The 16,247-nt window shown below is 43.2% G+C and overlaps 1 protein-coding gene across 3 annotated transcripts in view; it reads right to left on the bottom strand.

Annotated features, from left to right (window-relative positions):
- The window catches only part of GNAL (G protein subunit alpha L), a 176,258-nt gene that overhangs the window by 115,701 nt on the left and 44,310 nt on the right, over positions 1–16,247 (bottom strand). The window contains exon 1 of one of the 3 annotated variants that reach the window (XM_083518705.1): positions 8,561–11,402. The exons of the other annotated variants lie outside the window; for them this stretch is intronic. Within the exon in view, the coding sequence (XP_083374831.1) occupies positions 8,561–9,158 (598 nt within the window). The 5' untranslated portion in view covers positions 9,159–11,402. Of the gene's footprint in view, positions 1–8,560; positions 11,403–16,247 lie in introns of those variants that run through there. 3 annotated transcript variants of the gene reach the window in all.

Genomic DNA, 16,247 nt, shown 5'->3' with positions numbered 1-16,247 from the left:
CACAAAACCAATGCCCATCATCAATTTAAGCACATTAATTTGCAGTGGCGAACACACTGTACAACATTCCATAATGAACCCATGGAATTTCTTGTCAAAACAATGTGAATTACATTCAGATACATTCCAGAAGTCACTTGGTGAATTTTGAAGGGTACTTAGTTGTCACCGAATATTGGCAAGGGAATCTTATTATTTGAGTCAATATAGCAAATATTTATGTGATTGATGATTTCTGATGACCAAAGTTTGAAATAAGGTAAAATTGGCCTTTGGTCATGTTTCTTCATTGTTACTCTTATGTGGAAAATACTTATGTTCAGAGAACTGTGTTTATTCAGTACATCAAACACTCTTTATTCTAAAAGTATGGTTACTTAATCTGGCATCTAAAATTCACATGAAGCCACTCCAACAATGGATATGGTTTAACTGGCTCAAATTCCAAGAGAGCACTAAACTTCAATAACCTAGCTTTATTACAAATATCAACTAATATCCTGGAGCCTCAAAAGACAATCTCCACATTGGCTCTGTTACAGGGCAGAAAATAAATTTAAATGCATTAAACATTTTCTGGTTATGATCTAGAGTCTAGTTATGATCTAGTTATGATCTAAAGAAAGTTACTTTTGCCTCTCTTAATATTTGCTGCCACCATCAGGATCTAACTAATAATACAAACTACATTAACAAAACTAAAACACTTGGTAATTAAAACAGGCAAATTTATTAAAGCACTTTGTGGGAAGTGTATAGACTATATCACTAAAGAAAGGTGTGGTGCTGACAACAACTACAATTTAAAGAACTAACAAGGAAAAGCATGGGAACACACAAACAAACCTGTATTAAGGGACAGCGACAGAACAGGAGCAGAGATGAGGAATCAAGTAGAGCTACAAGGTTTTGTAAGGCCATTAATACAATTATATTTGAGAGAATGAGATCAAAGCAGGAATGATATGAAGGAGCAAAATTATTTCTTCTAAAATGGAAAGCTTTTTGAATACAAATATGAATACAATAAAAAGCTATAATAAAGAATGAAACAGAAAAGAGACAAGGATGGCTTCAACAGTAGAGCCCTTTAGTCAAGCTGAAACACTGGTTTTCCACAATTAATTGCAAGTGAAATTAAGATGGAGGTTCAACACCACATTGCCCGGCAATATCCTTTCTATATATAGTCAAGAGCCTCCTACAAAATTGGCTCAAATGTTGCCAGCAAAGTTCAAGTTTCTTCCTTACAGGTTCTTCCCTTTTTATCAGTTCATGATAAGTGTAAGGTAAAGGTAAAAGGACCCCTGTACGGTTAAGTCCAATCAAAGGCGACTATGGTGCTCATCTCGCATTCAAGCCAAGGGAGCCAGCAGCTTTCTGGGTCATGCGGCCAGCATTACTAACCTGCTTCTGGTGAAATAGAACACCGTGACGGAAGCCAAATCACACGGAAATGCCGTTTACCTTCCCGCCACAGTGATACCTATTTATCTACTTGCACTGGTATGCTTTTGAATTGCTAGGTTGGCAGGAGCTTGGGCAGAGCAATGGGAGCTCACCCCATCATATGGATTCAAACTGCCAACCATCCATTCAGCAAGCCCAAGACTCTCAGTGGTTTAGACTACAGCACCACCCGTGTCCCAGATGATGAGTGTAGGATGGGATGACACAACAGAACACAAAAAGGATTACTAATAAATAGCATCTCTTAATTAACCCAAGGTCAGTTCCTGTAAGAGAAGGCCTTAATAATGGATTTTCTATCATTTTAATAATAATGCAAAAATAGGGTATTCATCATTAATTTCCTATCCACTCATCACCAGGAAGCAATAAAATGGGCTGAACCAACTAGGAGCCCTTAAAGTTTCAATAATGGTCTGCCTGTCTATATTAGACAGACTCATGCAATCACATTTTTATTACAAAAAGATTTTCACAAATCTGGTATGAAAAATACAGAACAAAACACACTCAAAAAGCAGTAGGATAATGATGACATCATCCAGACATTCTGGCAAAAGTGAGTGCTACAGAAACGCAATTCCAGAGAAACAGGCCAGTGTGGAAGAACCAAATGTCAGAAAGATGGGCAGAATTTATAACTGACCAAGGAAATATATATGATACAGGTGGGGCAGTGAAGAGAACATTTACTTTTCATCAGAAGGGAAAACACAAAGTGGGTTAGACTCCTAATTGTATCAAATGAAAGATATGAAAAGCAGAGACACTATTGAGGGACAAGCAGCAATTAGGCAACATATTAAATTTGGATAAGAAAATCGGGAAGAGAAGGAAATTTTCAGTGATGTTGTGTTCATGGCAAGCTAAGTACCAGAAATTGTTTATATTTTCACTCTGTCCCTCAAACTAGTTATAAATCAATAAAATAAAATCCAATAACCTATAATCCATCAGACTAAAGTCACAATAAAAATACCAGGTCATGCATGCACAATCCCCAAAAGGAATGTCAGACAGGAAGAGTCACAAAAGAAAGAAAAAACATATTGGAAGGAATTTTTTCTTTGTTTCTTCCGTTGTCTTTGTTCCTGGATTCTCTTTCAGCTCCTTTCCACTATCCTTACCAGGTTTTCATTCTCTCCTGGTTCCATAGATCTCTCTTTTCCCTTCATGATGAAGCTTTAGAGCAGGGGTAGGGCACATTCCCTTCGCATCAACGTTCCAGGGACCACATTTCAGCGGTAGTTGGGGCCAGAGACTAAAGCTAGTAGAGCAATGAATGTAAAACTGTACTTTTGCACAGCAGGCTACTTTCTCACACACCCCTCTCCATCATCCATTCAGGCAAGCAAAAGACATCATCAGAGTTCAAATAAAAGTTCCAGACAGGAAGACACATTCATGGGGGGTTCAAAGCAGGGCCAGTGAGAGACGGATGGTTTGGGAGCAGGTTTAGCCTAGATTCGAAAGAGATTTGAGGACCAGGAAAATCATCTGGAATGTCACATTCAGCTTCCAGGGCCTGAGCTTTCCCAGCTGTGCTGTAGAAAATGAAAGCACATTCAATGCAAAATTACTAGAGACAAGCAGGCCAGGGAGATGTAAATGGAACAGTGAGGGTGGAACCTAAGGTTGAAGACATCTATGTAGAAATGCCAGAAGACACACAAATGAATACAGGTAAAAATATAAAGACTGCAAAGGATAGGACATATTCTTGATAATGTCAACAGAAAGGGGAGAGGAATTAGGAGAATTAATTTCAAGGGAATTTATAAAATCCAAAAAATGATGTTGTAAATGCAGAAATGTCAGCAGCCTATGCAAAAACTTTGAAACCTTCATGTGAATGTAGGCTGGTTGCAAGCGCAATGGCATTCCAGTCATGGACACATGCAAGATGATAAGAAGGTGGCATAGTCAAATGCGAACGGTTCCCGTCTTTGATACATTTAAAAACTTATTTCATTCTGGTCATTGCCCTTCTTCAACTGAAACTACCTTTCAGGGCTTTTGCATATCTCTAATCTGTAATTAATGTAAAACACACACACACACACACACACACACACAATTTTTACACTTGCTTAGCCGTTTGTTAAAAGGCTTTTTCCTCAACAAGCCAATTTTAACACACAAAATAAATACATTCTAGGGCTTTCCAAATCGAAGAATTTAGTTACCATGAACAGTTTTTCAAATGTCTTTGTAGAATGGGAAGTTACCAGTAATTAGAAAATGCAAAATGGCTTTTAGTCGGAAAAGAGAGTGCTTAACACAATCATTTTACTATCTCTACATTTGTCAGAAACAATGTTACTTTTACTGTAGCAATACTGTGTAAAATTACCCAGCCATAGAATCCTAAATATATCTACCCAAAAACAAGTCCCACTAAATTCAATGGGACTTACTCCCAAGAAAGTATATGTATAATTGCTGCCTTAAAACATTCCTTTTTCCTTTTTATTTTTTGAAGATTTTAAATCTATACATGATTTGTTTAAATAGTAATGTATTATATGCAACAAGTAAACAGATAAAATGTATTTCATGCTATATTTTGTCTAACAATTTAAATGTATCTATTTCAGGAGATGAAATTATCCATGAACTATACTGTAACACATCTCTGTAAGGCAACTGTAGGGTAGCTTTAGAAAGTGGCTCCCTGCGTGGAAAAGGTTAATTAAAATTTTACAAGATCCAGCTCTGGCAGAAATGTTTACAAATGCATCCAATAAAGGGAGGTAGTATCATTCAAACAGTAATGATACTTGCCAGCTATACACATGACCAAAGAGCAATGAAAACTGCCATTACTTTACATGTGTAAATAACAGTAAACATGTAAGTTGTTTTCCTACCCAATCTGCTGTTTGATAGTTCATACTCTGGAACTCAGTTTAGCCATCTAGTTATCTTTTACTTTCTAAAATGTAGAATATTATTTACACTGCATGTCTTTTCTACATAACTGTTGCCTGCTTCCAATTAAATTATTGGGGTGTTATAACTTATGTAACCGCAACAGTAACATATTATGAAGGAGATATTAGCAAAGTTAGGATAACCCCAAGTTTTGCAGAAGTACAAAAATTGTTTAGAAAAACCCTTGAGAAACAGAAGCCAGCCCCAAACAACCCAACAAGGATTGAGAATGCTTAGTGGCCACAGAATGATAACTGACTGCTAAGCAGGGAGGGAGGGAGCCCTGAAATGGAGGAGGCATAGGCCATTTCCCACTCTATACTGAGAAGCTACTTTTGAATGTCCCACAGAGACAGATAGAAGAGCTGCCTATAGAAATCAATACAGATATGAAAATTTTAGCTCAGAGTGAATGACCTGTAGCACAATCCAATTCATCTCAATGCAAAAGCAGGTCCCTTATTCCTAGGTAACTGTACATGGGAAATGCAGCCAATAAAGTCTTCGCTTGGAAAAATGCAACTGAACTAAATATGTGTTAGTGAATGTGCAGTATCTAATGATTACTGATCATTTCAGGTTAATTTTGTGCATGTCTGAAAATAGATGTGTATTTCCTGACTTTAGGGGCATATTGTCTGCCAACATTCTCAAAAGTATACATGAAAGCCAACATTCACATGTGGGGAAACCCAGCCAGATGGATGGGTATAATTAATAAAATTATTATTATGTGAATGCCAACATGACCAGATGTCAGGTATTCCATAATATATATACACCAAGATATTTATTATTATGATGACCAGAAAGTCATCTTGTTCATTTCTCCTTCCACTTGAATAGGGCCACACAACTGTCTCTCAAAGACATTTCCACACATGCTCAGTAATTATGCACCACAAAGAGTAGGTGCATTCTAATTAAGCTGCATGCAGCAAAGATATTTATACCCTGCAACACATTGTCAAATGAGAAGAAAGCACCATCCAATCAGATATCAGGGAAATTATTTTCCAAGCATAACGTGGTAACTAGTTCAACTAAGAGACTGGTTCAAACTCATTTTCTTATCAAAAAACATTTTCCACATCAGAAATGGATTAGCCACAACATTCCATTCCATTGTAATTCCTCAGGGAGCAACAGCAGTTACTCTAACAAGGTTGGTAAAAGAAAATGTGTCTCACACATAAAAGAAAAACAAAGGTGAATTTTGGAGAATATTCACACTAAACAATATCACATATACAGTGGTACTTCTGGTTACGTACTTAATTCATTCCGGAGGTCTGTTCTTAACCTGAAACTGTTCTTAACCCGAAGCACCACTTTAGCTAATGGGGCCTCCCACTGCTGCCGTGCCGCCGGAGCACGATTTCTGTTCTCATCCTGAAGCAAAGTTCTTAACCCGAGGTACTATTTCTGGGTTAGCGGAGTCTGTAACCTGAAGTGTCTGTAACCTGAAGCGTATGTAACCCGAGGTACCACTGTACTGCATATACGTATCATTATCTTACTTGGTCAACATACAGAATCTGACTCTAAAGCAAGTAAGATTACCCGAGGACTCAGGCGCAACCCATTGCTGAAGCAGGGTGAAGCACTGGTCTTGAACAGCAGAAACTCAAGTGGTGTCACCCACCTCTGCCACCAGGGAAGAAGAAGTCCTCTCCACCACATTCCAATGGTACATTCAATTCCTTTTCCATCTACACCCTTATCTCCCACTAAGTGGCTGCTCCATAGCAACATCATTTCCAGAAGACAGGCAGGGGCAGCAGAAGCAGCTATCAGTAGTACTGCACTAATGGCAGCTATTCTTGCTTTTATGCAGCTGCCATGGCAGTCTCCATGTGAAACAAGGATTCAATGTGGATGGACAGGTAGGCCACTGTTCTTACCATCCTTAAATGCAGCCTTCCAACACCATCCCAGAATTAATTAGGACAGTCCAATATGCTCTCTCTTTCTCCTTGGAGTGAAACATACATTTAAAGACACATACTGGATATGGTGGTGGTAGTGCATGTGGTGGGGTGGAGCTGCCCTCCTGACATGGGTGTCACTGTTGTTTATATGGGGCAGGGCCAATCCTGTGGTCCCACCTGTGGTCCCACCTGTGCAACCGCACAGCCCCAATATTGCCACTGCCACTTCCCAACCATGTAATTGAATCTGGTGTCAGGAAGGCTGCTCTACTTCACCACACACACTAGTACTGGGGCATAGACCATATTATGGAGTTAGCTGCTAAGCTTGGAGAAAGTCTTACTTTCCATCAATCAGCTGTGTTGCTAATTCTTAACCTGCTCTATTGACTTATCCATCATCCACATAATTGGCTGCATCACATACCCTTTCACAACTCTCCAAAGCAGCAGTGGAGCAGCCATCTCAATTTTTAATTTGCTTGGCTTTCACAGTGTAAGTTAAGTGCTTAAAGAATCACACTTTGAAACTATTACTAGTCAGAGACCGACTGTCCGGATTTTTCTGGTTACCAGCTAATGAGTACTACTGTGTGTACTACAAACTTCCAGACAATAACAGAGCCTATGCTTTATTTTTAGAACAGATCCTGTTTTGGCAGTCACCTCTGGCACATTTACAAGTTGAAGTATTTTTAACATATCTATTTCCTTCTTAACGTTTATGGGGAAATCTGCTGGTTATATGCAATTCTGGATAAACAGAAGAAAGTAATGTACAATCTAGCTACTGTTCAATGGTAAGACATACCATTCTATATGTAACAGAAATTAAGGAGTTCTAATCTTACTTTGGGATTCCTCAGGAATGCAAATACCCATTTGCTACTCAAAAGAATAAACCAGATAATTTATTTCTTCAAGGAAATCAGATGTTTCACTTAACTATCCCTAGAGTATTAACACTGTAAACGCAGCAGTTATAATGAGGCTCTAGAGAACTAATAATTATTAATTTAGAAATCAGCAACAAGTGCTTGATATTATTCAGAAAAAGAACTTAACTTTTACAATTCGAGAATATTTGATTATTCAGACACTTCACATGGGGTCTTTCCCACCCACACCCCCTTCTGCCAAGGCCTACTCTGATGCCATCGGGTTAATTCTCTGCAAAAGATAGGTCTTGTCTACTGCTAAACTTTAGGTCAGGTTTCTTTGCAGTTCTGAAAAAAACCTTTCACTTTATATACACAGCATAGAACAGTGATCTTTTTGCTAGAGCTACCAGAGTTAGCTTCACAACAACTTGATGCTTATCCAGAGGTACCTTTATTAAACTCTGCTGGAGTATTGCTCTCTGTTTCTAACACATACTTTTTATTCTACGGGCAAATCTGAAGAACAAGATGTAGAAGAATCCAACACTATGTATTCTCAAAACTCTCTTCCAATCTTCTTCAGCCTTTTAGGGCTATAAATACAGAGGCTATAAATTGTAGCTTTAATCCTTCTATGTAGTGTTCATAAATTCCTCATCTTTCCATAATTACCTAGTCCATTATTGTCTTGCATTTCCATTGGCTCACTCTGAGTCATAAAATCATACCACCTCATCTCCAAAGGGCCGAAGCACTTGTGTCCAGTAGCAAAAAGGAAACATCCTCATTAATAGATTCTAGCTGCAACATTTTTTATTTATTAGCCGCCAAACATGTTCGCAGTCTTGAAACACCAACCCAAATGTGCTTTTATTTTTTATTACAGCAGTACAGCAGGCACAACGAGAAGCAGAGAAACATCATGATTTCTACACTCCTGCTCAGAAGCAACACCTTCTGTTCCACATTATAGTACCACTTTCCTAACTGAAGAGACGAAGCTAGGTCATTTGGAGGAGAGGACAGACGGGGAACTGGGATGCAGAGGGAGGAAAGAGCCGGGAATTGAGAGGGAGGACAGAAACACGTAAAGGGGATTGGACAAATGCAATAAACCAGTTCAGGAGGGATGTACAAAACCCGAGAAAAAATGTTTTTATAAAGAGGTGGGAAAAGAGTTCCTAGGAGAAGGAACGCTCGAGGTTTGGCAGGCACCCCTGGGTTTCTGAAGAGCGCCCTCTGCCAGGGGGCAACCCCCCTCCGCTATTCCCACGGGGCCACCCCTAGGGGCCGCCGCAGCCCAACCTGCGCGCCGAGGGGAGGCAGGGCGGGGGCGCTACGTACCCAGCAGCAGCAGGCGGTGCGTCTGCTTGTATTCCCTTTTCTGCTCCTTGAGCGCTCGGTCGATGCTCTTGCTCACGCGCCTCGCCTCCTTCTCCGCCTCCCGCTCCTCCAGGCGCAGCTTCTCCCAAGGTCTCTGCAGCGCCAGCGGCTGCTGCTTCGCTGCCGAGCCCGACTCGGGCTTGGCCTGGGGCGCCGCCGCCGCCGCCGCCGTGGCAGCTGCGAGGGGTGGCGACGGCCCCCGTTGCCGCTGCCGCCCCTTGTCCTTCTCCGCGGGAGCCGCCCCGTTGCCCGCTCCGTTCTGCAGGAGCAGCAGCGGCCCGTCCAGCTCCACCGCGCGCGCCTTGCCGCCTTCCGCCTCCCCGCCGCTGCAGATGCTGCCACTGCCGCCGCTGCCGCTTTTCCCCGCGCTCCTTCCTCGTCCGCCTCCCCCGGCCGGGGCTCCGGGCAGGGGCGGCTGCGGCCGGGCCAGGGGCTCCGCCGTGGGCGGCGGCTGTTGCTCGGTCTCCGAGGTGGTGGTGGTGGCGGCGGCGGCGCTGGAGATGGAGCCGCCTCCGGAGTCGCCGAAGAGCCTCGGGCGCAGGCTGTAGCAGAGCCCCATGTCTCGCGGAACCGACGAGCTGTGCGCGCGTCCGGGCTGAAGGCGTCCGGCAGGCAGCGGCTCTCAGCGCTCGCCGCGGTCCCCGCGCGTCAGGGCCGCGGAGGGCGCGCCAGGCAGCCCCTCCTCACAGCCCCGCCGCCGCCGCTGCTGCTGCAGCTGCTGGGCCATGTTGCATTTTCCTCGCTTCTCTGCCCTCCTCCTCCTCCGGGCAAGCGGCGTCGTTTGGGCGGCAGCGCCAGCGGCAACTCGCCTCAGATCACCTGACACGGACCCGCCGCCGCCGTGGCTACCTTACCGTAAATACCCCAGCGCAAGCCCACCACCACGCAGCTCGAGGTTACCGAAAGACTGGAAGGGAGCCAAGGCGCGCACGCACACACGTGTGTGTGTGGTGTGGACACACACACGCAGGATCCTCGTTCCCTCTAAGCAAACCCCTCTCCTTGAGACACCGGCAGGGACAACCCTGCCTTTCCTCAGGCTGTCCCTCCTCCTTCGCAAATATAGCCATTTACTACAAACCCTTTTTACAGGCTGAATGGCCCTCCCTAGCTATTAAAGCACTTGGATGTTTATTGCCACAGCATATAACCGCCCTGAAAGTGATCAGCCTCCACAGCACTGTGTTGCCTATCTTTTTGTTTTGTTGGCCATCTCTGGGGTGGTAGTAGTTACTGCACATTCTCACTCTCAATTGCAATGCAAATACACTGATGTGGTTGAGTGCACATACGGAGAGGTCTGGCACAGAATGGCCTTTTTGAAACCACACTCTTCTGATTGTGTAGAAGAATCTGAGATTTAAATGGCTTCAGTAAGTAGCACTTATTACCTGAGGTCAACAGACCCAGCAGCCTCTGTGCCAGCTACAGACATGAGAGTAGATGGTAAAAGCTACTTTTCTGACACTACATTTCTCAGTGCATGCCATGAAACCCGCTGATTATGCTCTTTGTTATAGTGGTGGGATAGCCAGACATGAAGGCAGGTTTTGCAGCACTTGGGATCTTCTATGCAATTTGCTATTAAAGAATGGTAGAATATGCAGTTCTACCATTACAGGAAACCCCCCCCCCCACTAGGTCACTTCTTATCTTTATTTATTTGGAGAGATCACTTGCTGACACCAAGTTTTCTTTCTGGGTAGGACAGATCAATGGCATGCCATTGGTTCTAAAGGATGCCAACATCTTCATGGCTGACACTTTCCCAGATTCTGTTCCCAAAATTCCTCTACCTGAGAAACATCATCACCTGGACTCACAGATAGGAGGCACTTGTGCAGTTCTACATGACAAACCTAGAAGACATGAGAGACTACAACATGTCACTGACAGCTCCTAATTAAAACCACGACACTTCTCTCTTACAGGCCTTGGGTGACATTCCTGTACTTAGTAACATACAGTCCCTCAAATTAAAACACATTCATCAGCAACAACAGGCCACATAACTTGGACCAGACCCTGTGGCAGGTTCAGATGCCAGTTCTGTCCCATATCTGCTCTGGCAACACAATTACAGGACCTAATAATGTCATCCACAACATCAGGGGTTCATTTATTTTCTCATCTTCCAGTGTGTTGTGTGCCATCATCTGCCAGCAATACCCTTCTGCATTCTGCAAAGGACAAACATGACAGCCTCTGCATGAAATAATGGACACAAATCTGACATTAAAAAAATGGCAGCACCAAAAAGCCAGTGGGGGGACATTTCATCCTCCCAGGACACTCTATTACTGACCAAGTAATGTGACCAAGTAATGTGAAAAGAAGGTGACCAAGCTGGAACAAAGAGAAAACATGAAACTGCTAAATTACCAATAATCACAAAGTCAATGCTATTACTTGTGGACTGACTTGAAGCAATTAATTTTCATAACAGTACAGTATATGTGTTAATTGACTTAAAAATGCCAGGATCTCTGTGTTACAAACATAAGCCTTTTGGAGAATGGCCACCTTTCATGGAATTAGCACTGTCTGTAGAAGAAGAAGAAGAAGAGTTTGGATTTGATATCCCGCTTTATCACTCCCCTTCAGGAGTCTCAAAGAGGCTAACATTCTCCTTTCCCTTCCTCCCCCACAACAAACACTCTGTGAGGTGAGTGAGGCTGAGAGACTTCAAAGAAGTGTGACTAGCTCAATGTCACCCAGCAGCTGTATGTGGAGGAACGGAGACGCAAACCCGGTTCACCAGATTACGAGTCTACCGCTCTTAACCACTACACCACACTGGCTCTGTACATTTCTGCATCTCATTTTCTTCTGACCTCAGTGTTTACATCTGCCTCCCTCTAAGAGAGAGAGAGAGAGAGAGAGAGAGAGAGAGAGAGAGAGTGAGTCACACAAAGATGCAACTCAGGATAGCACTAAATGCATCTAATGAAGTGGACTCTAGTCTACAAAGCTAGTTCTTAGTAATCCAAATACACGAGCTAAAAATAAAAACCCTACTTCATTTTGTCAAGGTAAGAGAGAAAATATACTAATATGCATTTGAACATTCTAAATAATAAAGCATTAATGAATGTTTACTCTACACAAATTGATCATTTGCTGAAGATTGGCACAGCTAAGTTTTCTCCAGGATGCAATTGTGGAAATCAAATTAAGTCATATGAAGGTCAATAGTTCAATGCACTTCAAATTAGGAAACAGTTAATGGCAGAAAAATGAGGGACAGCACAGGAAATTAATGATAATTGGTCTAAATATAAGAGAAAGAGATAACTGACAAAATACTTCAACACAAATAATGAAGGGCATAAGTAATATTTTATCCTTTCCAAAATACGTATGTGACATTTAACCAAATCTAAGTTGGCAAATCGATGTTAGTAATAGTAATAAAGAAAAGCAAGACTACAGTATTGCTCTAGTTCTGTAGCTAGAGCAATAGTCTTGCTCTATAGCAGGGGTCAGCAACCTTTTTCAGCCGTGGACCAGTCCACAGTCCCTCAGACCATGTGGGAGGCCGGACTGTATTTTTTTTGGGGGGGGTGGTGGAAATGAACGAATTCCTATGCTCCACAAATAACCCAGAGATGCATTTTAAATAACAGCACACATTCTACTCATGTAAAAACACCAGCAGGCCCCACGAATAACCCAGAGATTCATTTTAAATAAAAAGATACATTCTACTCATGTAAAAACACACTGATTCATGGACCATCCGTGGGCCAGATTGAGAAGGCGATTGGGCCACACCCGGCCCCCGGGCCTTAGGTTGCCTACCCATGCTCTATACAGTCATACCTTGTGTTGCGTTCTGCTCTTGTTACGGACTTTCAGCTTACAAATGCGGCAAACCCAGAAGTGTTTGCAGACTTTTCGGGGTGCAAAAAGCACCCCAAAATGGATTAAGTCTGCAACTAGAGGTACCACTGTAGTTTGCAGCTAACCGAAAACAGCATCTGCACTTGGATTCATGGTGTGTACATATGCCTTGCTATGACTTCTGTTTGCTATTTTTTCCTGTGACCAATCTGAAACACAGCAGTAGCAAAGAAATATGATTTAGTGCAGAAATCACCATCAAATAATAAGCTTTCAAATGGGTTCTAGACTTCCTTCATTTGAACATGTCCACCACTGTCACTCAAGCTGTTCCCTGGGCTGTTGTATTGCCACCTTGGAACATCAGGCATCTGCATGGGTTCTGCCATGTAGGAGAGGGCACTTGGGAATGATGGCGGCAACCATCTGGGTCAGAATGGTGTCTGTATACTACTAGAAGCCCTGGTCTGTCTCTTTACCCAGCATCAAGTAAAAGCATGCAGTCTTAGTGATCTGTCTAATGATGTAATCAGTGAAGGGGGGAGGACTACAATCCAGCACGTTTATGGCAAATAAGATAGCACAGTCAGATTGTGGATGCACTTTTCTGAAGACCTATAAGCCCTACTTATCAGCATGTGGTTAGGGCTTCACTAAATAAGCCCTGCCCCCAGGCATCTGGGCATGTAATGATTACTTCAGAGTACAGTGGACGCTCGGGTTGTGAACGTGATCCGTGCGGGAGGCACGTTTGCAACCTGCAGTAGTGCTTCTGCGCATGCGTGAGCGCCGAAACCCGGAAGAAACCCATTCCGGTACTTCCGGGTTTGGCGTGGTGCGCAACCCGAAAACGCGCAACCTGAAGCGTATGTAACCTGAGGTATGACTGTACTCTGATTAACGCCAGGAGTAGAGGCACTTAGGGAGCAGGATGATGAATGGGATGACACAATGGAGTAAACCTGGTTGATGGGAACACCCCTCCGCCTCTGGATGCATCTGGCTCTGCAGTTGAAGCAGAAGTCCCAGAGGCTTCCAGTTCCCAGTGGAAGAGAGTGGGAAGTTACGAAGGCCACTTCTCCACCAGAGAATGGGGAAGGTTCCAGGGTGTAGTGTGTTGTGACATGGTGGGAGGATTTACAGGTGGCAGCATGTCCAGCATTATCACCCAGGGAGAGCTGGCACATCAATACATCGATAGAAAAGAAGAGACATGTCCCTCTAGAAAGGGGGTGGACCTAGTCAGGGGCATGGCTAGTTCATGTAGCCCTGTGCTCCATTTATCCATTGGTCTCAGTGTGAGCAATAGCTTCTGAATAAGACTATAGCAGAAGAAATACATGTTTATTCCATGCTGAATTGTATTCTGAGGCTGGAATTGAAAAAAAAAAAGATTTTAAAAATTAATTAATATGAACTGTTGTAGCTTCCTGGGGGTAAATGGCATGAGAAGTCACCATATACCGGTAATCCACTCAATCTATGTGATTACCAGTTACAATTTTTTATTGCTGTAGCATGGGTACCCATCCATGCCACAGCAATTTGTATGAATAGTATTTTAGGCCAGGATTCAGGAGAATAAAAACACACAATTTCCCCCAGAGTATCATTTTCAGAAGCTGATCCCAGAATACCCTAACTGCTCTTTAAACTCTCCAATAATAATTTGAAGATTAGTCATAAAAGCATTTTAGAGGAAACTTGTCCTGAAGCAATGCATTCTTGCCTAAATCCTTTGTTTAAACTGCTCTCATGCCTAATCTCTTAACTGCATAGATTCCAAGAATATGAGGGAATTTTTTCATAAACTGCTCTCTTCATGGCACCAGTTTTAAATGGCACTCCACACCATAGTCCGACAACATAGTTGTTCCTGAGCCAGGATATCCTGGCACCAGTTGTTGATGCTCCAGTGACCTCCCAACTGGACTACTGTAAAGGTCCTCTAGGTAGGATTGCCATTGAAGATGGTCTTGAGGCTGCTACTAGTGCAGAATGCTCAAGGTGCTAGTACTAGCATAAAATGTAAAGGTAAAGGTACCCCTGACCATTAGGTCCAGTCATGGCCGACTCTGGGGTTGCGGCGCTCATCTCGCTTTATTGGCTGAGGGAGCCGGCGTACAGCTTCTGGGTCATGTGGCCAGCATGACTAAGCTGCTTCTGGCGAACCAGAGCAACGCCTATTTATCTACTTGCACTTTGAGGTGCTTTCGAACTGCTAGGTTGGCAGGAAGTACTAGCATATAGGTTGGCAGGAAGTACTAGGTTGGTAGAAAGTACTAGGAAGTACTAGGCTGGCAAGAAGTACTAGCATATACCGGTAGTTACCTAAATGGCTTGGGACTCAGGCACCTAACAAAGCCAAATAACAACCATATGAAACCCTGTGTTCAGCAGGTGAGACCTTGTTGGTTGTGCTGCCACTGGGGGCAGCCTGGTTGGCGCTGACCTGTGACAGGACCTTTTCAGTGGTTGTTCCCCAGTTGTGGGATGTCCTCCCAGCTAAGGTCTACCAGTACCCATTATTAACTTTTAGGAGGAATTTGAAAACATTCTTGTTTATCTAGGCATATGGTGGTTGAAGAATACTATTCCTTGCAACCCATGGATCACTGCATGAAACTGCATGAAAGTGTACAGTGGAATCTTGACTTACGTACGGCTCTACTTACGTATGATTCCAGTAACGACCTTCAGTAGGTACTTTGACTTATGAACTTTCCTCTAGATATAAATAGAGGCCTTGCCAGTAGCTCAGAGCTTGCCTGGCCAGCTGCGAAGCAACACTGGGGCCTCCACTGCTGGAGAGAGGCCTCTGGTTTGCAGCTGCTCACCCTGCTGGCTGCGGAGCAGTGCTGAGGCCTCTGCTGCCAGGGAGAGGGCCCCCATCCCACCCCAAAGCTATGGAAGAGGCACAGCAGGGCGCACTGCAGCCCCAAACCCTGCTGAGGAACTAACCTGAAGAAGTCCAGAGAAGAACCTGGCCAGGCAAGAAAAAAAAGTGACCCTGGCTGAAGTGAATCAGCTCTTTACTGACCCATGCCCCACCCCCAGCTTGTAGCCAGGTAAGCCCACCCACCCACAGTGCACGTAAGAAAAAAAATGTTAATTTTTTTCATCTACAATACTGTCTTATTTATTTTATAGTACAGTACATTGATTATTGCCTTCATTTTATGGATCAATGGTCTCGTTAAACAGTAAAATCCGTGTTAAATTGCTGTTTTAGGGGGTGTTTCTAGTACATTTATAGTTATGACCGGACCTCCAGAATGGATTATGGTTGTAAGTAGAGGTTCCACTGTTTTTAGATTTATTTATTTTTTACTGTAACTGTTTTTAGAATGATTTAACTGTTTTAGATTGTTTTTAAGTTCTGGATGTGTTTGCAATCCTGGGCTGCTTTGGGAGTGTGATAGCAACAGGAGGAAGGAAAGGATATAAATTCAATAATGAAAACTGTTGTTGTTAATGTAAGGCAGTCAGTTATATCAAGAGCTGTTGAGAGTCCTAGCAAAACTGAACAGGATTTTTGCACCCCTGCTGAAGTTCTAATGCAGAAGGTTGACTGGGAACTACCACCAGGAAGGTCCCCAAAGAGATGGGTGGCCCAGGGCAAATCTCACACACTTCCTACTTGTTCAGATCGCTGCAGGGTTCTCCTGAGCACCCATTTTAAACTTTTAACTACTGTAATTTGTTTAAAGATTTGCTAGCTGTAATGGCAAAGCATCTGCCTTGCAGGCACTCTCCTAGACTGCATTGCCCAGAATGCATCGTTCTGAGGAATGAATTTGTGGTA

Source organism: Podarcis liolepis, assembly GCF_965112155.1.
Source record: "Podarcis liolepis genome assembly, chromosome: 8".
In the NCBI taxonomy this organism is placed as follows: domain Eukaryota; kingdom Metazoa; phylum Chordata; class Lepidosauria; order Squamata; family Lacertidae; genus Podarcis; species Podarcis liolepis.
Note: the sequence above shows the minus strand (reverse complement) of the source record. Positions and strands in the feature narration are given on the sequence as shown.